Raw genomic sequence first — 25951 nt, forward strand, 5'->3', positions numbered from 1 at the left:
GTTATAGTTATCACTTGGGAGTAAACCCTACACAAATCTGGAGTGAAGTCCCTAAGACGGTTGGATGGTGCCTTGTCCGCCTCCTTCCAGCAACTCCTGCAGCCAAACTGGTGCCCAACACATTGCTCTGCTTTCCTTCGGACCCCATCAGCGAGACCAAGAGGCGAGTCTTGTCACCTGGGCAGCTCAGGACCTCCATACAAACTGCCCAGGCTTGCACCCCAGAGGTCACTTCGCTGCAGCTAACACAGTGGTTTGACTTCATCATCAGTCTCCTACCATCATCCCTTCAGACAGACAGATGCCAACAAGATCAGCTGATCTAAATCAGAATTTGTGCTTCTTGATGATTTGCTGCCAGTCTATTTTTATTATAAGAATTTCCATTTGTGTCCCACTGAACTAACTTATCTGGGAATTCTCGTTCCCAAGGACACTGGTAGCACTGGACAACTGGACTCTTACACATATTATCAAGAAAACGCAGTCCGATTTGGAATAGTGGACACTCCTCTGAGTCTGTGGGGCAAGGTTCATGTGATGAAAATGAATGGGCTACCCAGATTAAGCTAGGTGCTGTGGGGTGCCCCACGTCAAGCAAGCACCTCCGGAACCCAGTGTGGGAGGACCTGATGGCCTTGGTGAACTATACAAAAACCACCCTCTACAAGAGGGCAATGGCAAATCTCATGTGAATGACCCATGGGAGGCCTGGACCAGAGAGCTGGACTTCCCTATACACTTGAAGCAATGGCAAACTGCTTTGGCCTCTGTAAGGTTTGGCTCGGATCTTCAATTACAGAGCTACTTAGTGACGGACAAGTGGGGGGCAGACTGAAAATTCTTAGGTGCTCCATTACAACACAACTCTGTGGGCCTTGATGAAGGGGCAACGTAACTGGACTTTTGTTTGCTTTATTGGTCAAAAGACGGGTGTTGCAACACTGGAAGGGGAGTATCCCTCCCCATAACAGCTCAGTAGTCAGAAGACGTGCCTATTCTTAAAACATACGAAAAGGCAGCACAAAAAGAATAAGCACTCCAAGATTTGGGATCCATACTTGTTTGTATGAAGTACATGCCCAGTGGGCTCTGCCAGAGCCTATTCCTTGCCACTCTCTGTTTCTCCCCACCGTCTCCTTCCCCCACCAAACCCCCTTCCCCCTTTTAGTTTAGATCCAACAGTATTTACTTCAGCTGTGGAAAAAAATGAAAATAAAAACCATACTGAGACTTGAAATAAAATCCTACACCCAACATGCCACACGACCAGGTAGAAAATCTTTTAATGACTGACAAATTCAGACAGTTTCTGCCCTTCCAAGAGGGCTAAAAGAAAATTAAATATTTTACGTCAGCCCCGGTGTGCAGAGAGTGCCTGAATGCTAACTTGGCACAGGTCTTGCCAGGGCAAAGTGCCTTGGGGGGGGGGGATCTCCCGCCAGTCCTACTAGCGTTGTCTGGCAGCTGTCAGAGAAGCACCAAGCAATTTCCTCCCTATTGATGGTTTCGGTGCACCTTGCGCTTCTTGCTGGGGGTTGGCCGAGCTTTCGCACCTCCCGGAGAGGGCCGAGCAGCCTTCAAGGGTCTGGACCGCTTCTGGAAGGAGCCTTGCCGTGAGACCAAAAGCTTCTTCTGCTCATCCCCTTTCAACTCTCCTTTTGCAGGCTGCGCCTTGGCAGAAAGTCCCTGTTTTGCAGGCTGCTTCTTAACGGCCTTCGACTCGACGCGTTTCGCCGCTTTAGCCGGTGGCTCAGCTGGTGCTGCAACAGATCCCTCTTTTGCTGTTTGCACAGCTGGCTCCCCGCTCGGCTCTTCGTCTGGAAACAGAAGCAAGCGTTAGACCAGAACAATGGCAGCAACACTGGAGCAAGCAGGGAAAGAGAAAGCAGGGTGGGAACAAGGCAAAGACCACAAAGAAAAGGGAGAGCATTGCGGTTCTAGAAGCTCTGCAAATGCCATCTTGGTAGGCAAGGTAACCCCCCCAATTAATTGTTAGGTGTTGTAGCAATGAGCTCATCATGTTTATGCTTTGCTATAAGCTAATAGGCTTGCTTTGACATTATCCTTATCTGTGGGCTCGGCTTGCTGGGCTGAGCCCAGAAAGGGGAACTATCTGTAAGATTTGGGTGTTTGCCACTTATGCCCTCATTGGTCCTGTATACCTGAAGGAGCGTCTCCACCACCATCGTTCTGGCCCAGACACTGAGGTCCAGCACCGAGGGCCTTCTGGTGGTTCCCTCACTATGAGAAGTGAGGTTACAGGGAACCAGGCGGAGGGCCTTTTCGGTGGTGGCGCCTGCCCTGTGGAACGCCCTCCCATCAGATGTCAAGGCAATAAGCAACTATCTTACGTTTAAAAGACATCTGAAGGCAGCCCTGTTTAGGGAAGTTTTTAATGTTTAATGCTGTATTGTGTTTTAATATTCGGTTGGGAGCTGCCTGGAGTGGCTGGGGAAACCCAACCAGATGGGCGGGGTATAAGTAATAAATGATGATAATGATGATCTGGTCAGGTGAAGCGATGGGAAGTTCTAGCCCAAGTGACGTATGCTGCTTGGTGTATACAAAATGTATCAGGGCTGGGAAATATCGGGTTCTCAACATTGTGATATATCAGCAGCTAAATACTGCAAAACGCTGATAGAGCACAAAGTCTGGAATGTATTTCAGCTGTTCCTTCCTTCCTTCCTTCCTTCCTTCCTAAAGTCATAAAAAACCATTATTAACTAAAAATGCTCATTCAGCAATAACCTAAAAAAGGATACATCCTCCCCAACCAAAAGACGCAGACCAATTAAGAGCAAAAACAGGCTGCCGGGAAAATAAGAACGTCTTCCGCAAGCCCCATCACTCACTGTTCACATTTTTCTCTACCTGTTCCAGGTTATATTTAAAGCAGAACCAAAAACCTAAAAATATATGCTAGATGCCACAACCCCACCGCTTCAAAACAAAAGTATTACCACTTGACTAAAGCTCAACAGGATCAGAGTGTTGCAGTGAACAGTTCAGCAAAATTCCATACCTGGCAGCCAAGAAACGGTTTCCAGGACACAGAATTGTGGGAGCGTTCGTTTGGCAAGAAAACAAAGGTTACTGATGAGGCAAACCCTCCAGCCCATTACCTTTTGGAGGCTTGGGAATGGCATTGGAGAACTTCTTGAGCTTGGCGACAAAGAAGCCATCCATGTTGTGGGTGTGAGGGTAGAAGCGGCGAGTGGATTTCAAGGTAGGGTGGAAACGGCGCTCCCTAAACCTGAGTGTCAAGGGGAACACAAAGATTGCACGTTGTGAGTTGCCGAGAGCAATGATAATCATGAGCTGCTCTTGCATTCCAGCTTTAGGATCAGAGAGACACACCTGGTAAATCCTTCCTTGCCAAAGTCCAGGCCTGTCGGCACCAGGCGGACATTGCGTTTCTTCAGGGCGTAATCAACCACCCACTCGTTTTCCTCCACCTGTCAAACACAGACAATGGACGGTCAGATTCCTTAAAAACGTAAAGGTAAAGGACCCTTGGACAGTTAAGTCCAGTCAAAGGAGACTATGGGGTTGTGGAGCTCATCTCGCTTTCAGGCTGAGGGAGCTGGCGTTTTGTCCACAGACAGCTTTCCGGGTCATGAGGCCAGCATGACTAAACTGCTTCTGCCACAACAGGACACCGTGACAGAAACCAGAGTGCACAAAAACGCCGTTTACCTTCCCGCCAAAGTGGTACCTATTTATCTACTTGCACTGGCGTGCTTTTGAACTGCTAGGCTGGCAGGAGCTGGGACAGAGCAACGGGAGCTCAGTTGCGGGGATTTGAACATTCAACTTTCTGATTAGCAAGCCCAAGAGGCTCAGGGGTTTAGACGACAGCGCCACCCGCGTCCTTAAAGCTTTCTACTGGGAAGGGGTGCTCCACTGCCTGGGGCAGCGAAGACTAAACAGGGGAAAGAAGACTCACCATGACTGAACACGTACAATACACGATGTAGCCCCCTGTTTCTGAGGCGGCATTAACCGAGTCAATAGCGCTGAGCAGCAGTTCCTTCTGCAGATGGGCACAGCGCAAAATGTCCTTCTCATCCTGAAAGAACAAGGCAGACGCACATTGGTAATAGTGAGATGAAATGTTCGTGTAGCAGCACATTGTTTATACCAGGGATGGGGCATTTGAGGCTCTGCAGATGGTGCTGAACTCAGATTCCCATCAGTCCCAATTGTCAAGGTGGGAATTAGACTCTCCAATGGACCTAAGAGGGCCACCCACTTCCCACCATTGGTTTACATTTCCCAACAGCCCTTGAAGAAACCTCCTACCACTGTGATTCCCATTTGTAGGTGGCGCTGAGGTGCTAAAGATGAGACACGACTTGCTGAACGCAACCCAGCAAATTCATGGAAGAGGTGAGATTAGAAGGCACTTTCTGTCACTACTTAGTCCAGAGTTTGGGGAGGGGCCTCAAGAGCCAGAACTCATGTTTGGCATGCAGAATGCTTCAGAGGGTTCAGGCCCTGGCATCACCAGCTGGAAGGATCTTAGTTAGCAGGCCTTGGGCCTAGGAGAGCCTTTGGCAAAGACCACACCAACGCTGTGATTGGGTACAAGCGTCTTCTTGTGTCATTATGATGTACATCTTGAGTTCTTTCAAAAACTATTAGGTTTAAGCCACCTGGATCCTGGCATTTGGTTAAGTTTTAAGAATATGCCCATTAGCCCTAAAACTGCATTCTGTTTGACTTCTTTCTTCAGGTTCCCTCCCCACAAAACTGGTTCAGGTGTGGCAACTGCCAAGCATCTTTTGAAGTGTAGGCAGGCAGAAATAAACAATTCAGCTTCTCTGTAAACTCCCTCATCTCGTGCTATAATCCTTTCACTTAGCTATACAATGGTCAAAATGTTTGCTGCCTGCCTGGTTGTTGCCGTAACATTTGTTTTGCCAGAGCCTGTGCTTAATTTCATTCTCGTTTGGGCCACGCTGCCACCCTTTTAAAAACGAAGGCCTTCTTGCCTCGTTTTTGCTTCCTTGACTTTATTCATCAAGCACGCTGGCATCCTCTTGCACTTCTTGTACCTTTAGTAATCTGTGGTATAATTGTTGCTGTCAACACACCTCTCTCACTTCCCCCCAAATATCCTCCAAGAGGTTTTGGTAAGAAATAAAATGAAGCAGATTTTGCAGCTCCAAGTCCCTCTTTTTCTGCACACAGATGAAGACCCTGTTAGAATTCCTGCTCCGTGATTGCAGTCATGGGATTGTTGTCTATCACATGACGGTGTATGTTTTGACTCCACAGTGTGGGAAGTGATGGAGACAGGATGTTTGTGTTACTGTGTTCCGTGAAGTGGGACTATTGTCCTTTGTTCTTTTTCTCTTTGCTGTCTGATGCTAGAGAGAGAGGGAGCCATGTTGCAGTGCTCCGTGTGCGTTTATATGTAAATAAAGTAGATTAACCAAAATGCTGAGTTGCTGAGGTCTGTCATGCAAGCTGCAAGGACTCTGCGGATCCCTAAGTGTGCCGATGCCTGTTGGCATTGGTCGCTGTGATGTTCGGGCAGAAGAAAGCTTTTGAAGCTCCCGAACGAATGACCAGGAGGGAGGGAACATGCCAGTCGGGTATGTGTCTCTGCCAGGGTCCTACTTGAGTGTAGGACGAGCTCCTGACAGACCCCTCCCAATGCCCCACTGCAGCGATTAAGGCCCAACTCACCTTATTGGTTTTAACCGTGGGGTCTTTTGCAATAACACCTGTTCCACTGCATGGAGCATCAAGCAGGACCCTGTCAAAGCCACCTAGTACCTTGGGAAAGAAAAATGCATTCAGGAGGATGTTTCTCCCTCAGTTCTACATGGTCTCTCCCTCTCTTGGGCTGGCCGCCTGGACACCAAATGGGTATCTTAAAACCTTCCAGGTCAGCAGAAGACACAACAGCGGCAACTGTCCCTGCCCATCCCCATCACTTGGGGATTCCTTCTCCGCCCAGCACAGAAAGGAGGTGACAACTCAACTTGAGGGACTGTCACTCTTGCCTTGTCTCCGTCTACACTGGTGGAATCCTGCCCCAAGTTTCAAGACAGCATCTGTACCCGCTCCCCGCCAGGGATCCACTAGGTCAAGAAAGGTCAGAGCCATCAAAAAACGAAACAAAACCCAATGCCCTCAACCCACCTCCTGCTCAACCATATATACCTTGGGGAACTGGCGCCCGTCACAGTTGCTCACAACAGCATTTGTGACTCCCAAGCGGTGCAAATTGCCCACTACACTGCGTAGACGCTCGGCATTGCTGTCATTGGCCAGGATCACACCCGTGTTCTTCATCAGCTGGGCTGCCAAAGCAGAATGCAAATGGGTTAGCGCTTGCAAAGAAATAGCAGGTCTCCCTCCAGCCCTGAAAAATTTCTCCCATACATCTTGTCCTTGAGGCCCTCTCTCCTTAGATGTGGATTTTCTGGGCAGCCCTCCACTAGGAGGAGAGACAAGGTCTTTGGAGAATGACTCCCTTGAGCACTAAGAATGGGAGGCAACTTCTACTCCCTCCCTTATTTCAATCTCTTACCCTAAGCTAGATGGCCAGCTGAAAAAGGAATATGAATTGCACCCCACAAGCAGCTAAATTCCCAAATCAACAACACAGGAAAACAAGAAGCAGGGCAAATTGCGGGCCCCTGTAGAAGAGTCTGCAGATAAGCTCAAAATTGTCAAATGAGCCATACTTGTGGCTCCCAGTGACCCAAAAACACAGCAAAGGTGAGCAGGTGGGATTAGTTTCTCCAAAAACACAGGTCGATTTGCAGCAGGTTTCTCTTGGGACACAGCCATGGCATCAGACATCAGCACAAGAAGAAGAGGAGTTTGGATTTGATATCCCGCTTTATCACTACCAGAAGGAGTCTCAAAGCGGCTAAAATTCTCCTTTCCCTTCCTCCCCCACAACAAACACTCTGTGAGGTGAGTGGGGCTGAGAGACTTCAGAGAAGTGTGACTGGCCCAAGGTCACCCAACAGCTGCAGGTGGAGGAGCGGGGAAGCGTACCCGATTCGCCAGATTACGAGTCTATCGCTCTTAACCACTACACCACACTGGCTCTCTTAGGACTTAGTATTTATTTATTTATTAAATTTGTATACCGCCCCACTTTTGTAGATCTCAAGGTGGTTCACAACAAAAAAAAGACAATATAAAAAAAGACAAAAATATATAATAAAAAATAAGAACAAAACCAAAACCAATAGCCCCCCCCCTTCCCACAACGCATTTAAAAGGACATCGGATGCCAGTCAGCCCAAGGCCTGGTTCAAAATGAACGTTTTTGCCTGGTGCCTAAAGATGTATGAAGGCACCAGGTGAGACTTCCTGGGGAAAGCATGTCACAGATGGGGAGCACTGCAGAAAAGGCCCATCCTTGTGTCGCCACCATCAGGACCTCTCGTGGAGGAAGCAAATGAAGAAGAGTCTCAGAGGATGATCTCAGGGTTGATTTAGCCCTGGTGCATCTAAGGAGAAATAGATTACCTCCCCCTTCAGTGGAAAAATGTTGGTGGGGGGTTCCCAAAGAGCCCAGTTGAGGTTCTGCTGTGTTGCGGCCTAGTTTCCCCCAAGCCCAGGCTCCAGCCGAAGTTTCCTTCAGCGAGACGGCCTCTTCGCCGGCAGAGAAGAGCAGCACTCTTATGCTTTGTGGTCCATTGGGAGGCAACAAGATGGCAGTACGGACCCCTCTCCACCCCCCTGGTCCAGTCCCAACCCTCCATCAGTACCTATGTAGCTGGTCTTGCCTCCTGGGGCGCAGCACATGTCCAAGACGCGCTCGTTCTCCTGGGGGGCCAGAGCCATGACGGGGAGAAGGCTGCATGCTCCTTGCAGCATGTACTGGCCAGCCAAGTATTCTGGGGTGGCACCTGGTAGCGAAAGGAGAAGAAGCAAAGCCATGAGAAACCAGCTGCTGAGAAATGTGGCGGTGTTATTGTTTTTTCGGAGGGGTGTGTGTGTGTGTGTGTGTGTGTGTGTGTGTGTGTGTGTGTGTGAGAGAGAGAGAGAGAGAGAGAGAGAGAGAGAGAGAGAGAGAAGAGAAAGATAACACAGCCTTCTACTCACCTATAGGCACAGAGGAGTCGTACACAACAAGACCGGTTTTGGACCACTTTCCTAATGGGTCAAGATTCACCCCACGGTTTATCAGAGCCTGTGGGATGAAGGGGAAAGAAGCAGAGTGAGGTTTTGTCAACCAGGGTTCACCTGAGGGTGGGGGGCTCTCCGCCAGCTACACACCTGAGCCAGGTCGCGCCGTCGTGTCTTCAGCGTGTTGGTGCGAAGGGTCACGGGCCGAGGAACCTCGTTGGACTCCAAGAAATCAACCAGCTAAACGTGGGGAGGGGTGAAGAGAGAAAGACCAAAATAAGGCATGAGAGCCACCTATGAGCAGTCGTATTCTGAGAGTGGCTAACCAGGGGCCTGTGAGAAAAATCCCACAAGTAGGACAGGCGTGAAACACCATTCTCTCCGACGTGCTCCCCAGGGATTGGTACTGCTGCCACTGGCTTTGGAAGTTCCATCAAACCACTGTGACTAGCAGCCACCAATAGACCTATTTATTCTCCATAAATCGGTATTAAAAAAGAAAGAAAGTTAAGAGAGTGGCTGTCACCACATCTTGAGGCAATGAATTCCATAGAGTTGTGTGTGGGAAAATACTTCTTTAAAAAAAAAAAAAAATTATTTCTTTGGTCTGTCTTACATCACCTGCCAACTAAGCCCTATTGCCTGAGAAGGCAGGTCAATAAAAGTGAAAAGATGTACAGTGGTACCTCGGGTTAAGAACTTAATTCGTTCCGGAGGTCCGTACTTAACCTGAAACTGTTCTTAACCTGAAGCACCACTTTAGCTAATGGGGCCTCCTGCTGCTGCCATGCCGCAAGAGCACGATTTCTGTTCTCATCCTGAAGCAAAGTTCTTATGTTACCGGAGTCTGTAACCTGAAGCGTATATAACCCGAGGTACCACTGTACAGTGTTCTGTTTTAGTGGTTAGGATGTTGGAGACCAGGGTTCAAATCTCTTACTTAGCCATGAAGCTCACAAAGCTCACTGGGTGATTTGGGACTAGTCACTGCCTCTTGGCCTGAACTTCTCCTCACGGGGCTGTTGTGAGAATGAAATGGGATGAACCTTGAGCTCCTTTCAAAGGAAGGTAGGATATACAGTGGTACCTCTGGTTACAAACTTAATTCATTCTGGAGGTCTGTCCTTAACCTGAAACTGTTCTTAACCTGAGGTTAATAGGGCCTTCCGCTGCCACCATCGCGCGATTTCTGTTCTCATCCTGGGGCAAAGTTCTTAACGCGAGGTCCTACTTCCGGGTTAGCTGAGTCTGTAACCCGAAGTGTTTGTAACCTGAGGTACCACTGCAAATGTAACAGCACCACCTCATTCTCAAACATATTGTCCCAAGGGCTCAAATAAGGCTTCTGAAAATTTCTGGCCCACCAGTAGCAAAACGATGGTGCAAGAACACAAGATGATGGCTGATGAAGAGAGTGTTTGGCATAATCACTTGGCAGTTACTGACATAATTTTCTAATCCATCTTTGGAAATGGCTAAATTATGTGTCACAGCTTTTCCCTTGAGGTAATGAGTTCTACAGCTCACCTTTTTTCAAGCTACATTTACTCTAGAGGTATTGTGATTCAGCCTCCCCCCTCCCCACTTTCAGGCAAATCCTGATACCTCTAAGTGAAGGTGGCTTTTACTTTTATATTTGCTCCCCCCCACTTCCACAGGCCTCTCAAAAGTTGTTTTAGCCATCTCCTGTAGTTTCTTCTCCTTTCACGCTCTCAAAATTATTTTTACTCATCTCCTGTAGTTTCTTCTCCCATTCTCCTTTCACACTCAACTTGTACCTTATTCCCCTACCCACAAACTGCCAGTCAGTGGACCTTGGAGGTTTTAGTTAGTTAATTAGTTTGAAGGAAAAAAAAAAAGATCCCGCAAGCTTTAAGTCTTCTCAGCAGTGAATACAGCCTTCAGACAGTGGAACAGCCATGAGAATGTTTCGAAGCTACCGTATTTTTCGCTCTATTGGACACAGTTTTTCCCCTCCAAAAATTGAGGGGAAATGTGTGTGCGTCCTATGGAGCAAATGCAGGCTTGTGCCATAGCCGCACGCAACCCCTCCGGCAGGGAGAGGCTGCACGGGGCTATGGCTTCTTTAGCTCCACGCAGCCTCTCCCGGCAGGGAGAGATTGCACGGGGCTAAAGAGGAAGCCAAAGCAGCGAGCGGGATCCATCCCGCTCACTGCCTTGGCTTGTGCCATAGTCACACGCAACCCCTCCGGCAGGGAGAGGTTGTGCGCAGCCTGTACGCTGCTCTTTGGGGCTGGGGGGGGGGAAATATTTTTTTTTTATTTCCCCATCTAAAAACTAGGTGTGCCCTATGGTCCGGTGCGCCCTATGGTGCGAAAAATATGGTACTTGCCTAAACAATTCAGCCTTGCCATCAAGGGTCAAATTCAGGTGTCGTGCTACTTAACCACAGTTCAGTGCAACCTTCCCTGACCTGACACCCCGTCACTCTGACCATTGGGCCACACTGCCTTGGGTCTGGAAGAAGCTGGAGCCCCACAACATGTGGGCTCCAAAACTGGGTTATCCCCAGAAAGAAATTAAAGGTAAAGGTAAAGGTGCCCCTGACCATTAGGTCCAGTCATGACCGACTCTGGGGTTGCCACGCTCATCTTGCTGTACTGGCCGAGGGAGCCAACGTACAGCTTCCGGGTCACGTGGCCAGCATGACTAAGCCGCTTCTGGGGAACCAGAGCAGCACATGGAAACGCTGTTTACCTTCCCGCCAGAGTGGTACCTATTTATCTACTTGAACTTTGATGTGCTTTCGAACTGCTAGGTTGGCAGGAGCAGGGACCGAGCAACGGGAGCTCACCCAGTCGCGGGGATTTGAACCACCGACCTTCTGATCAGCAAGTCCTAGGCTCTGTGGTTTAACCCTCAGGAGTGCCACCCACATCCCTAGAAAGAAATTATCCAGGCAGAAAACTGGTTAGGATAACAATAATGGAAAGTACCTCAGAGAGTGGGAAAAGCTCCATCAATTTCCCGATCAGGAAGTCGCTGTAAGAGTAGTAAGCAGCAAGGTCCCGGCGCAGAAGGGCGAGATATTCCTGCCGCGAGTGTCCCTCCTCTCGCTTCGCACTGAAATCCTGAAGCACCTCTATGTTGTCCTTTATGCGCTGGTGAATGAGCTGCAGGTCAGGGGGCTGCGCAGGTGATGAGGATGTTAAGGAGCAACAGTAGAGGCAGGGATTGAGGCCTGGTCCCAAGTCAGACCACCCAGGGGGCCCACCTGATTTTTTATTTGATTATTTAATTTCCAGATTGCTTAATATATTAAAAAGATCTCCAAGCAGTGTACCATAAAGAAGCAGAAACAGACAACTTAAGCCAATATATTACAAAAACACACTGTTACATACAGAAATGCTACATTTATACAGTACTGATCCCAGACTGTATATTCTGGAGTGGAAAAGTGGATCCTCACAATACTTTGGAGCAGCTAAGAATTCAAGGACCTGCACACACATGTTGGCATTCCTTGAAACAGCCCTGTAGTAAGCAACAAGAATTACCAACGATGGAAGAATGGAGGATGAAATTAATGGACTATGCGGAACTTGATAAACTAATGGGAAGGATCCGAAACTGGCGGGACCAGAAGTTTACCGAGGACTGGAGTAAATTTACAGATTATTTGAAAAGTATTTGCGATGACCAGATGACGTTTGTAGGTTTGCAAGAAGCTCCGTGAGGAATAATATTAGAAATATTGCAAAAAATGAAGAAGGAGATGGGATATGTTAAAAACATAAAGGCAATATTAAGTTAGGAAATGCGTAAGAAGTGAATAAGACAGAGGATTATCAGAGGTGCTGATGGAAGTCCAATAAGAATGTATTTGTGATAAATTGTGTGGTATGTTTTATAATTTTGTATTTTAAAACTAATAAAAATATATAAAGAAACAGCCCTGTAAAAGCAAGCTGGAATTACCACTCCGTTACTGCGAACGAAGAGTTTCAAACCAAAAGGAAGGCGCTAGGTATCTGAACCAGGAGATCCCCCAGACACTCGCAGACACTCTTTCTCATTACAATGTGGGTGCTTAGCCTGCATGTGGGGCCTGTAATTTTAAAAACCCCCCAAAACTTGCTGCTCTCAAAGGTTTCCTGCTGTGATACCAAATGGTTTTCTGGGGGGCTGTTCTCCAAGCCTCCCACCATTCTTAATCGATCACAAAAATAAGGAATTTTTTTCTTTTACTGATTTCTCCTCACTGTGAGATTTTGATGCCGTTTTTAAAATTATTATATAGTTTGAGGTTTTATATTTTGATGTTGTTCTGTGAACCGCCCTGAGACGTCTGGGAATAGGGCGGTATATAAATTCAATAAATAATAATAATAATTTATGATGCCAAGGCCCCCCCCACAATTTCTCTGTTAAAAATATGTAACCGTATTTTAAGTGACCACTCCCAAAGGGCTCCTGCTGGGTGCCAAAAGATTTTTGCAACACCCCCTACAAGACCCCCCAAAATCTGTCCTTAATTTTTTAAAAAAGATTGGCCATTTCCACTTTAACATGTGGCAACCGCTGGTTGGCGCTGGGTCAACGTGGTCTTTGGCCTGAGAAAGGTTAGCTCCCCGCTGCATCGCCAAGGAGAGGCCCAAGGGGCCACAGAGGAAAAGGCGTGCAAGGAAACCTAAGGCGGACAGCCCAGGGCAACACGGCACATCTCCCCTCTCGCCCCAAAGACATGTAGGCGCCCCCATCTCCAACCAAGAGGAAGGATATCTTCTTTCTCTATCTCCTGCCCGCTGGGAAGCACAAAGTTCTCCTCTGTGTCCACGTTGAGCTGCAGGTCTGTGTCCTTGCTTTGCTCCTGAGCTGCCTCCCGTTTCCGTGGCGACGTCTCATCCTCACTGCCACTGTCATCGCTGCTGAAGGCCGGGCTGATTCCAAGAAAGGGAAGCATTTCAACAGGAGAGTTTTACCGCTCGCTGGAGTGCAGACCCCTATACAGGGGTGGCCAATGTTGTTCAGTCTTATTTTACACCCCACATTTTCGCTAAGGATCTCCCGCTCCTCATTTAATCCCCACAACAAACCTGTGAGGTAGATTAGGCTGAGAGGCACTGAGCATATACTGTGTGGGGATTTGTACCCTGGCCTGCCAGACCCTGGTCCGACACTCTCACCCAGGGGTCAGCAACCTAAGGCCCATGGGCCAGAAGTGGCCCACAGGGATCGTTTTACCGGCTGCCAAGCTGCTCCCGAACTGAGCGGCCCGCCCGGTGAGTCCCTGTGCTGTGCTAAACCAGTGCAGCACAGCGACTCACTTCCGTGGCGCTGTAAATCGCGCCTGCGCAGGTGCAGACACCGGAAATCACGCGCACCTGCAGTTTGGCCTATGGAGGGGGCTCCGCGGCAGTGAACTGGCCCAGGCAAGGTAGGCCTTACCAACTCCTGCTCTAACCGCAACCAGTGGTGAAAATTAGCCAGGCGCCAGTCCAATTGCGACCATGTGGAGATCTCTGGATCCCGTGCTGGCGACTGACATCTCCATCCAAGCTGGTCCCTCTAGCTTTCTTAAGCAAGTATGCAGAAGAGGTTACTTATTGCACTTATATCCCACTGTCTTCTCCAAGGAGTACATGGTTCTCCCCGCTCCTCAGTTAATCTCTACAACGACCCTGTCAGGTAGGTTAAGAGGCTGTGACTGGCTCCAAGGTCACCCAACCAAAGCACATCAAAGTGCAAGTAGATAAATAGGTACCTCTCCAGCGGGAAGGTAAACGGCGTTTCCATGCGCTGCTCTGGTTTGCCAGAAGCAGCTTAGTCATGCTGGCCACATGACCCGGAAGCTGTACGCTGGCTCCCTCGGCCAGTAAAACGAGATGAGCACCGCAACCCCAGAGTTGGCCACGACTGGACCTAATGGTCAGGGGTCCCTTTACCTTTTACCTAATGTGTTGTAAACCGTTTTGAGATTTGTTTTTGAAAATATAAAGCGATATAAAAATGGAATGAATCATCATCGTAAGTCCAATGGGGTGTGTGGGAGGTGGGAACGGTGCCTAGACATTCCATTGTGGCGACTGCAGCCTAGGTTTAAGGTGCCAATTGGCGTTTATAGATTATACATCTGAGTTTCTAACACTGACCACTGCACCATACTGGCCTCCATTTTGTGCCTTCCAGATATTGGTAGACTATAACTCCCACCGTCCCCGAGCATCAGTCACATTGGCTGAGGGCTGATGGGAGTCCAATGACATGCTGGCAAGGCCTGCTCTAAAAGGGTGAAGGGCTCGTCGGCCCACAAAATCTAAATCTCTTGGTTTACTCACCCCTCCAGTTTCTCTTTCTGGGCAGCTTGTTCTATAGGCAAGAGCTGAGTTTAAATTAAAAAAAAAGACAGACACACACAAAGGAGAGAGAGAGAGAGAGAGAGAGACAGCTTAATCAGATGTCAGATATACACCTCACACATCAAGAAGGATAACACAGATCCACAACAGGAATTGCAGGGTGGAGAAGTCGACACTGTTCATTGTAAGTAGACACACGGATTGATGGGTGTGGGTGTGGGTGTGGCTGGAATGTGGTTTGTGGGTTGTTGTTGTTGTTTTGCTTTTGTTGTTTTTAAGGGATGGCATCCAATTTCGTTGCACTTGTGCAATGTTGCACGTGTGTAATGACAATAAAGAATCTATCTATCTATCTATCTCCCAGATTCACGCATCTGTTTATACTGGTTTGTATTCGTATCTCATTTCCAATTATTTTTATTGATATTCCATAATTTTAAACAAATTGCCACCAAATTAACACAAATTTAAAAGTTGACTTCCCACCCACCCCAGGTGTCCCCTCTATTTTCCTCCCTCATTTTGCTGCTCCCAAAAAAAACAACTTTTCCAACTACCCTTTCGAAATACATTCATCCCTTCTCCCTACACATCACCTGTTCAATTACCAATTTCAAGATGGTTTTTATACATTGTTATAGCCTGTCTTCAAAATAGCCGAGTAGAGTAAATCCTCTTCTACCTATCGATAATGGTCGTTCATTGGTTTTCAAACATTTCCTTCTGGTACCTCTTGAGTAACACTTTGCCTGAGAAAAGCAGATCTTGCTTCCTCCCAGGCAAGATACACACATTCCTCCTTAACATGGCCTTGAACATTGCTGCCTGACATCTGGCCCCAGGAATCAACAACTCAGCCTCACTGGTGCAGCATGCAGAGGGTGAAAATGAAACCCCTAGAATTTTTGTGTGTATAAATATATAGCATTTGTATATATATTTTAAGAAGGATGAAGTACTGAAGATTTTCGGAGGAGTATGCTAGCAAGAGATTGTCATAAGCAGAAAGGTTTTCCACTGCCTGCATTGGCAATTCTTTTCAGTCGATTATTTTACGGAAGGGAACCTTGTCTGAATTCTAGGGGCTGGGAAACACATTCACTGGCAGAGCCAGAAGCATCAATTGCAATGCAAAAATCTATTTGCAGCAGAGAAGCAGCAGGTTAAGAGCCAAATGACTCATTCACCTACTTGCAATGCCACAAACATCCCTGCAGTTGCAAGGGTGAGGGAAGTGGCACAATATGCACATTTCTTACTGAAATATTTTTCCCCTTTCCTTTTTAAAGACACACACACTCTCTCTCTGTTTTACAATTTAGAATATTCACTTATACAACCTTAAAGTATCAATGACTTTCCTTCTTCTCTTTCCGTGGTTCATTTTACATATCATAAATCCCTGCCTATTTTATGTAAACCATTCAGTATTCCATTATTACTTCCATCAAAACTTATTTACACTGTTGAATTTGTCTTAACGATGCCAACGTTTCCAAGCGTACACAATTCCCCCCATATATTCAGTAAACATTCTCCAATCTTCTTTAAACGAATGTTCTTCTCGCTCTCTTATTCTATACGTTAGATCCGCAAGCTGCGCATATTCCATCAGTTTAAGTTACTTACCATTTATTTTTAATACCTCACAGTAGACTTAAGGTTCAGATGCGAGATTTACCAAGTCACAGCTGAGTTATACAACGCAAACTCTTTCCCACCCAACAGTAAGAATTATTTTCACCCATGGAAGGCCAAGGAATCCTTACCTCCCCTTCGTCATCAGAAGACAGATCTCCGTAGTCGTCCACCATCTCTTCCTCGCTTCCACCATCTCCGCCGCTCTCATCAAGTGCTTCACTGTCCTCTTCATCACTCTCTTCGGGTCTCGGTCTCTTTTTTCCTGAGGCTGCAGGAGTCAGCCAAGAAGCATTGCCATCGCTGAAGCCACGCTGGCGGCCATCTTGTGCGGCCGCTCTTCCATTTGCGCCCTTCAACAAAGGCATCTCTGCAGCTCCAAAGAAGGACCAAAAGGAACTATTTAGAACAGGTCTTGAAGAAGAAATGTTCTGAAGCAGCTGTAGCTGTACCTGTTCTAAACAGCGCTTCATACTTCGGTTTCCTGAGAAAAATCCAAGCATTCAAGGCCTCTAACTCAAGTATGGAGGCACTTTAGAGAAAGGCCAACAGGTAATGCAAAATATGAAACGCAAGATTAAAACAGCGAAGAATCAAAGACATGTGAGGACCTGAAGTCCTTAGAAATAATAATAATAATTTATTATTTATACCCCAGCCATCTGGCTGGGTTTCCCCGGCCACTCTGGGCAGCTTCCAACAAAACACTAAAATACAATAACCTATTAAACATTAAAAGCTTCCCTAAACAGGGCTGCCTTCAGATGTTTTCTAAAAGTTTGGTAGTTATTTTTCTCTTTGACAACTGGTGGGAGGGCGTTCCTCTCTTTGACAACTGGTGGGAGGGCGGGTGCCACTACCGAGAAGGCCCTCTGCCTGGTTCCCTGTAGCTTTGCTTCTCGCAATGAGGGAACCGCCAGAAGGCCCTCGGCGCTGGACCTCAGTGTCCGGGCTGAAGGATGGGGGTGGAGACACTCCTTCAGGTATACTGGATCGAGGCCGTTTAGGGCTTTAAAGGTCAGCACCAACACTTTGAATTGTGTTCGGAAACGTACTGGGAGCAAAAAAATATGGCGCCATGACTTTAAAGGAATAAAAAAAACCCATGTTTACAAAAACAACATTTTTGCAGAATAATAATAATAATAATAATAATAATAATAATAATAATAATAAGACCACCTCGCCCATCTGGCTGGGTTTCCCCAGCCACTCTGGGCGGCTTCCAACAAGGATTAAGAATACATTAAAATGTCACACATTAAAAACGAATGGAAGCCAAAGACGATGTCGGCAGGTCGGTCGTATGCCACAGCAAGCAATCCTGCCACCAGAATAAACAGCTGAGCTCAAAGATCAGGTCTACCTCCTAGGGCATAAGTTGCCATCGATCTGGTGTAAGTACTTTAAATTTGTACTTCCATCAACTAGGACTTTTGTCAGATGGGAGTATGAGCAAGCTACAACCTATGGTTGAGAGTTTAGGGCATAAGTGCTTCTTTTTTGGGTTGAAAACAGAGCAAGATACATAAAGAACTTTTTTTTGCGGGGGGGAGAGGTGCATAATTGTGAGGGGTTTTTGTTTGTAATCTCCTGACTGTTACAGCATGTGGAATCAAGAAGGAATTCTGTCTTTCTCCTTCCTTTGAGACATCAGAAGCAGACAGGAGGCTGCCCTGAACTCAAAATCTTCTAGCATCTGATGAAAGTTTGCTATTAGCTATGACAGCTTGTGACACAATACATCTGCTGATTTTTAAGGTGCCTGAATTCTAGGGTTACTGCCAAATACGGACCAACACTGTTACCTTTTTGTATTAAAAGAGAGAGCATCCCCAAATCCCAGCAGAGGCAGAAAAGATGAAGATGGAGTCTATTGCACACCTTGGAAAGTTGTTCCTGAGGCTCAAGAGACAACCCATAAAAGAACAGGGTGTGGGGAGGCGGCACAGCTGGAGGTTGCGGGGAGTACAGAAATCCTGCTGGAATCGACACCAATGTCTGCAGGGAATCACCTCTGTTGGTTTTCACAAGGAAGGAAACACTCAACCAACAACCTGTAGCTCAGGCTCCCTCAAACTCGGCCCTCCAGATGTTTTTGGCCTACAACTCCCATGATCCCTAGCTAGCAGGACCAGTGGTCAGGGATGCTGGGAATTGTAGTCTCAAAACATCTGGAGGGCCGAGGCTGAGGAAGCCTGCTGCAGCTCCTCTTTATATCCATCTGCACTAGGCACTAAAGAGCAATAACAGCCTCTTCAAAGTGATGAAGAAAAATGAATTTGATGCCCCCTCACCTGTCTGGAGATCAGGGCCATCTGCATCTGCCTGGGGCTTTGTAGATTTGATTCGTCTCTTTGCAGCTCTAAAATAAGACAAGAATGAGCTAAAAGCAAGCATGGCTAAGAGACCAAAATAAATCGATGTACACTAAGAAAAGTTTTAGCCAAGAATTCAGTAAGAGGACACATTTACTTTTTTTTCGGAATTTAAGGACACATTAATTTTTTTCAAGTCATTTTGGTATCATGTTTTCTAGAGGAAAAGAAAAATATATACGATAAGATGAATGTGCCTATATTTTAAAAAATGGCAGCAAGTATAATTTAGAAGATATATATTTTTTAATCCTGTTGCAATAGCAGGACTCTGTGCTGGTTCCTGCTAGCACAACTATTTAGTTCCTAAGAATATCAAATATAAAAGTAGAGTTAACCATAGCCAGACGCACTACAATCAACATTAAAACACAAGGCTTGGCAATCTGTTGCCAATTACGTTTCTCCATTTCTAATTCTAATCTGGACTGCTTGAGTATAAGAATCAAATCCTTAGGATTCAACCCACATAGCCTTGTGGAAGCAAACCTACTATGAGAGCCATGCCTCAAACAAACCACACAATTACTGGCAAATCTCATCAAAGATGGCCTAGCAATGAGTGGCAAGCACACTCGTTTACAATGTGCATTCTAACATCATTTTCTTTAGAAAGCAGTTACATTAATAAAATTTCAAATCTGAAACAATTTTTGTGTACATGCTATAGTTATCTTGCCGTTTCTGACTTTTGCCGATATGTCATATTTACACTGGGGATAAGTGGACACTGACACATTGATCTACCCTAACCACATGGTAATTATTGTTTTGCAAACTTAATTTTTATTTATTTTTATAGTTTTGTGACCTAAATATTTATATTTTTCAGATCGGACCACGGCTTGCTTCAAGTAGACAAAAATGTGTAAATAAGTCGGAAATTGAAAGATAACTATAGCATGTACATGAAAATCGATTTCAGATTTTAAATCAGCATTGAAACATATAAGAAGAGTTGAAAAAATCTCATGCAAAAGAAAATGAAAAAAAATTCTTCCCCCTTTTTTGCATACCTCCAACTGTACATAGATATACATGTCTTGTTCAATGCTATATAAGTCACTTACATTTATACTCATATTGTACTACTTTGGCTATGTATTTAATAAAAATATTGAATTCTTGCATTGTGAAAAACAAAGATTATGGTGAAAAGTGAAAAACACGAATTGCAAAAAAACCTAGAGCTTACAGAACAAAACCAACTTCAGATATGAAATCAGCATGTCAAAATTAGGTTAGAACAACTGCAGGTGTCAATGCAGCAAAAATTTTGTTCTCCTGTTTTATTTAAAAGTAAGAGCAAAGCATCATTCTGAATAAAACCGTCTTCACTACCAACCTTCGTCGAGCATGACTGGAAAGCTTCTTTGCACTGTCAGAGGAATCTGGAGGTTGAGTAGGAGAAAAAGAACAATAAAAAATTATTAGAAGGCTGATACAGCAATATAGCAAGCAAGACCAAGAAAGCATCAAGGCCTCCCGACTCCATTTAATGTGATTTCAAACAGGACAAAATCTCAACCGGGGAGGCAGAACTGTCAGGCTGCAATGCCATTACCCCCAGTGAGAGATCTCTGCCTGTTGAGAGTTTTGAAACCGCCACCAACACCCAGAGAAAGGAGAAGGGGATAGGAATATCACAGGGAAAAGGAAGAGTCAAAGCTGCTTTTCTGCACTGATCTTCTCTCTTGACCCATTTCTCCTTGGGACAGGGCAAGAAAGGAAAGCTAGCTGCTACAGTTTTCCCAGATGCAATGCCAATCCAGATTCGTGAAGTAAGTTCTCAAATGTTAATAGACCACACGTTTTTTTAGTGGCCAGCTAGGGATTGGTGGGAGAGGGACAGAGAGCTCCATCTCTCCTACAACAGCTGCCTGACACGCTTCTGCACTGGGGCAGAACAGTTCTCCAGCAGTTCACCCACTCACCTGCACACAATTCCTTGTCATCCATGGCTACCAGGCAAGGGCTTACATACAAGGCTGTCCCAAACCATGGTTTGGGTATTATGGAAAGATCTAGGGTTACCAGACATCCCTGTTTCCCGGGGAAGGTCCCCGGATTTGCGAATAAGTCCCTGGACAAATTCCATCCCTGGAATGTCCCCGGATTTCATATAATGTCCCCGGGAAATGCAGGAGTGGCAGTCTCAGCAGCCCGGAGCAATTGGCTCTGGCTGGCTTCAGGAGCTGCTGGGAAGTCCCCATGTGATGGTGGTGCAGGGGTTCTAAGATGCAGCGTCCGGGCTGCCTCCACCTTCCCTGACCCCAGCAACTAAGCTGTGAATGGAGGCTTCATGTTGCCTATCGGAGCAGCCTCCCAACTCCTACTTGCGTGCAAGCAGGAGGGGGCAGGGATCTCTCAGTTAGGCAACGGAAAGCCTCCCTTCCCAGTTGAGGGATCCCTACCCCCTCCTGCTTGCACACAAGTAGGAGGGGGATTGGGGCTGCTCCGATGGGAAGGGAGGCATCACGCTGTTCGAGCCTCGCCCCCACCGCCATTCTCGGCCCTCCTCCGCCTTCCATGCCTGACCCACTGCGCACTGCTTCCCCACCACCACCGAAGAACCAGCAACTCAGGGGCTGCCCAGGCTCATGGAGAAAGGAGACAGAAGCCTCGGAGGAAGGGGAAATGTGGCGGTTGAGGTCAAGGCGGCGGCCGCCCATCTGCCACCGCCATCACTGCAGCGTCAACGTCCCGAACATGTAGTATGTATGTATGTATGTATTTAAAGTGTTCCCAGATTCATTGAAAAAAATCTGGTAACCTTAGCTTTGCAGACCCATGCGCCGCGCATTCCTTTCTCTCCTTGCACACAGCAATCAATTACTCCACGTTCCTGCTTGCAGCAAACCACCCTTCCCTATTTTGTTGAGACAGATGAACCATAGTTTACATTTGCTTGCCAAGAAGAATCAAACCCTGGTTTGAAACCCACATTTGCAGACAAGTGCAAACCATGGTTTGCCTGTGTGAACAAACGAGGAGGAAATAGTGGACAACGCACAAGGGGGAAGAGAGCAAGGGAGCCCAAGGCTCGTTCTCAGAAGACCAAACCATCGTTTGCCACAAGCAGGAATAAAGAAGGGTTGGAGAAATGTCAGCCAGTATGTAAAGTATGTGTGTCAGTGGCTATGGAAGAAGCTGTAGTCCAACCACATGCAAAGGGACCACATTGGCTACCCAGCCCTATAACACTATGTCAGAAAAGCCATGGAGAAAACATTTCAGCAGAAGAGGCAAGATGAATCCAGCCATCCCCCAGCAAGTCGTCTGGTGAACAAAGCCTACACGAAGTCCTTTTCCAGAAGCAAAACAGGTTATAGGCTTATACATACTAAAAACAAGAGCTGCAGCTCAGAAGATGCTGAACTCGACATGAAACACCAGTTTCAGTGCAAATCAGGAGACCCATGGAATACCCTACAGAAACTATGCAAGTTTCAAAAATTAAAAGCATGCCTCTTATGATACCTTTGCCTCTGACATCTGAGACGCGTGTTTTCAGGACCCACCCTATCCCTGTGAACTGGTTTAGCTGATTTTAATTCTGAATTTTACATTGCTGGGGCCTGCTTGAGAAGGGCAGGTAGCACTAACAGTAACACCTTAAGATCCCCAACAACAACCCTGTGAAGTAGAACTACTATCATCCCTAACGCAGATGCGGCGGTGGAGGCATGGCGGATTGCCAGTGGCCACCAGTGATCTTGTGAGAAAGAAGAGAGTTGAACTAGCATGTGTCTAGCAACCCTAAGCACTGCAACTAAGAGGCAAATTCAGAGCAAATCCAACAGGACTTGCTTGTTTTTGGTTAAGCATACATGGGGCTGCACCTTTAGCACACTAGAGGCGGGCAGAAAACAGACTACAGCGGATGCTCAGGTTGCGAACGTGATCCGTGCGGGAGGCACATTTGCAATCCGTGCGTCTGTGCATGCACGGGTCATGATTCGCCGCTTCTGCATATGTACAAAGCGCGATTTAGCGCTTCTGCGCATGCGCCAAAACCTGGAAGTAACCCGTTCCAGTACGTCCGGGTTCAGCACAGTGTGCAACCCAAAATCACACAACCCGAAGCGTCTGTAACCCGAGGTATGACTGTACATCCACTGCAGCAGCTAACGGAATTCCATTGCAGTGCCCTAAGGGACGTTGTCATGCGCTTAAGCAAGGCAGAACCATAAGGATTGCTTAGCTCTGGAAGACACAAGATTTACCCACTCTTGAAGAATGGCAGATGAAGGTGATGGACTATATGGGACTGGCAGAAATGACTGGCAGAATCCGAGACCAGGGAGAAGAGTCGGTGGAAGAGGATTGGAAGAAATTTAAAGATTATCTACAGAAATACTGTAAAATTAATGAATGTTAGAATGATGTTGGATAGAAATTAAGTGGTTTCCAGCTGTAATGCTTTAAGAATATGGAAAAAGGGTATAAATAGGTAAAAACATAATTAAAATGATGTTGGATTGGAAATAAGTGGTATTAGCAACAAAGTTAATAAGAATATGCAAAAATGAATTGATAATGGATGAAAATACTGAGTTATAAAATGTTAAGTATAGAGATAAGATAAATGAAAGAGGGTAAGGATTTGCTGATTTGATTATCTAAATGGGAATACAAGAAGGGGAGGTGTGAGGAAGTCAAAGAAACAAGCAAATGAGTTTTAAGTTATGAAAAAGAATTGTTTTTAATTTTTCTTATTTTTTCTGTGTGTTTATTCTTATTTTTTTGTTTCTATTATTATGTGTTTTTGTATATTTGTTTTTGTAAAATCTTAATAAATATTTAAAAAAAAACAACAGAAGGATTGCTTAGCTCAATTGGTTGGAGTGTGGCGCTGATTACGCTGATAGTTTGAGCCCCGTGTGGGTGCACAGTCCCACACTAAAGAGGGTTGGTTGGACAAGATCAGTACAGTGGTACCTCGGGTTAAGTACTTAATTCGTTCCGGAGGTCCATTCTTAACCTGAAACTGTTCTTAACCTGAAGCACCACTTTAGCTAATGGGGCCTCCTGCTGCCGCTGGAGCACGATTTCTGTTCTCATCCTGAAGCAAAGTTCTTAACCTGAAGCACTATTTCTGGGTTAGCGGAGTCTGTAACCTGAAGCGTATGTAACCCGAGGTACCACTGTATTTCTCAAACGTGGGTCGCCAGCTGTTGCTGGACTACAACTCCCGCCATCCCTGACCGCTGGTCCTGCTTGCTGGGGTTGATGGGAGTTGTAGTCCAACAACAGCTGAAGACTCACGTTTGAGAAACGCCGGGTGATCCTCGCGGACCCTACCAACTCTGAAAGTCTATGATTCTATATCATAGGATCGACGGCCCGTCGATGCGCGGCATCCTGCTCTCGCAGGGGCCGACCAGGCAGCTTAATCCCAGACCCCCCGCTATAAAGACAACAAATGCGCGCTTTCTACGCGCGATCCAAAATGCAAGCGGGCTGAGGTTTCTACAGCACGTGCACTCTCCGGTGTCGATCCACCCCGCAGGGCCGAACCCAAAGTGTGTGGGGAGGGGGGGTGTCGCAATTTTACCAGGCGGCAGGAAACGAGCGATCTCCTCCTCGGCTCCGCGCTGCTTGCGCGCCTTGCGCCCCGGGCCGCGCTTCACCTTGCGGGTCGGGTCCAGCTTGCGCCCCATGGCTTCCCTCTTCCTCGGCGAGGCGAGCGTGGCTTCCTTGCACGTGGGCTGCCCCCTTTTCCCAGGCTCAGCCGCGCGCACTTCCTTCCTTCCGCCCCGCCGGCGGGCGCTGATTGGCCAGCCTCGCCGACCGGCTGAGCCTTTGTTTCATTCAGCATTCGCGGCCAAGTGGGGGGGCTGAGCCGCGCGGGCGGAGTTTCCCTTTCCTTCCCTCCCGCGAGGCGGAAGTGGGGGCTGCCCGTGGAACCCAGGGGAGAAAAAAACCAGGATTTCGTTTCATGACCTTGATTTGTTACTGGGGGGCAGCAGCGCGTAACACCCGCCCCTTCTTAATTCTTATATATTTTTTGCCAAATGCCTTAAACTGAATGCACAAAAGTTAAATGCGTATCAGTTGCGGGCTTACTGTACTTGGGACTCCTGTCGCAAACGGAAAGGTGTTAAGTATAAGGGATTTAAGTGCTAAATCAAACCTTATTACTGCATCAGATATGCAATTTTATTCGCTGGCCGTATTGGAGGACTGTCCTAAGTCACTGGGCTGCATTGGCTTGCAGGCAAATTTGAAAGCTCAATATTAAAAATTAAGCAAAACCACTTTTTGACACGGATTTAAGACCCACTGGGTTGAAAAGCGTGGGAAACTTTGTTATTCACTTTTCTTGCTGGGTTGTAAGTTACTACACAATCACAGCTCCAGTAAAATCCTGGCTTTTTCCAGCTGATTTCAGTGGGCAGCCCTTGCTGTCCCTTCACCCCATAAGAAAGTTTGTGACTGAAACTGGCAGTTCAAGAAATGCACTTGTGTCCCCCTTGATCTACAATCTAGGCAGCTGAGCAGCTTGCTGTTGTCCCCATAGATCATGGGTAGGCAAGCTAACGCCCAGGGGCCGGATCCGACCCAATCGCCTTCTAAATCCAGCCCGTGGGCGGTCCCAGAATCGCCATGTTTTTACATGAGTAGAATGTGTGCTTTTATTTGAAATGCATCTCTGGGTTATGTGTGGGGCATAGGAATTCATTCCCCCCCAAATATAGTCCAGCCCCCAAGGTCTGAGGGACAGTGGACCGGCGGCCCCCTGCTGAAAAGGTTTGCTGACCTTGCCATAGATGGAGGGAACCCAGAATAGGGGATCTTGTCTGGAAACGGCCACCAGTCCAGACTTTCGTTTCCTCAAAAGCAGGACTGGCCCATGACATTTTGGCAACGCAGGTGAACCACAAAATAGTGCCCCCCTCCCCACCAGGGAAGAAGGGTGAGTGAAGAGCTACATGGAACAAGGGGGAAATAAAATATCTACATCAGCATCTGCTGCCTCTGTGGATCCTGACACCTGAGGTGGTCCCCTTACCTTGTCTTATGGGTGAGTGTGTCCAGTTCCTGTACAGTGGTACCTCGGGTTACATGCGCTTCAGGTTACAGACTCCGCTAACCCAGAAATATTACCTCGGGTTAAGAACTTTGCTTCAGGATGAGAACAGAAATCGTGCCCCGGCAGCGCGGCAGCAGCAGGAGGCCCCATTAGCTAATCTGGTGCTTCAGGTTAAGAAGTTTCAGGTTAAGTACGGACCTCCGGAACAAATTAAGTACTTAACCCGAGGTACCACTGTATGTATTTAGATTTTGGTGCAAAATTTGTATCCTTAATGAAGGATCTAGTTATAGGTTTGCCAACTTTTTTTACTGGTGTGCCATATTGGCCTCTGCTGATTCTGGAATGCTTTCTAGTGCAAGCAGATGTTCTTGAAATGTGGGAGGGGGCTGTTCTTCTGGCCTTTTTTTTGTATGTGTAGAGGCAGACCTCCACATTCCAGGAGCATCAATTATTTTGGGCTTCTT

General features: G+C 46.9%; 1 protein-coding gene across 2 annotated transcripts; it reads right to left on the bottom strand.

Annotated features, from left to right (window-relative positions):
- Positions 1–1259: 1259 nt before the first annotated feature.
- NOP2 (NOP2 nucleolar protein) lies at positions 1260–24195 on the bottom strand. Of its 2 annotated transcripts, none has more exons than XM_083593339.1 (16): positions 24006–24195; positions 19794–19839; positions 18368–18435; positions 16202–16440; positions 14412–14455; positions 12856–13013; positions 11067–11266; positions 8260–8349; positions 8086–8173; positions 7749–7889; positions 6181–6320; positions 5701–5790; positions 3953–4075; positions 3364–3461; positions 3129–3259; positions 1260–1820 (listed from the first exon to the last, which is right to left on the bottom strand). In XM_083593339.1, the coding sequence occupies exons 1-16, from the start codon at positions 24109–24111 to the stop codon at positions 1498–1500; spliced, it is 2085 nt and encodes a 694-aa protein (XP_083449465.1). In that variant the 5' UTR covers positions 24112–24195; the 3' UTR covers positions 1260–1497. The 2 variants fall into 2 exon arrangements, with proteins under 2 accessions (XP_083449465.1, XP_083449464.1); XM_083593338.1 differs by having other exon boundaries at positions 16202–16446; positions 24006–24170.
- Between the last annotated feature and the right edge of the window lie 1756 nt (positions 24196–25951).

This window comes from Podarcis filfolensis (genome assembly GCF_964270895.1).
Source record: "Podarcis filfolensis genome assembly, chromosome: 17".
NCBI classification, from domain to species: domain Eukaryota; kingdom Metazoa; phylum Chordata; class Lepidosauria; order Squamata; family Lacertidae; genus Podarcis; species Podarcis filfolensis.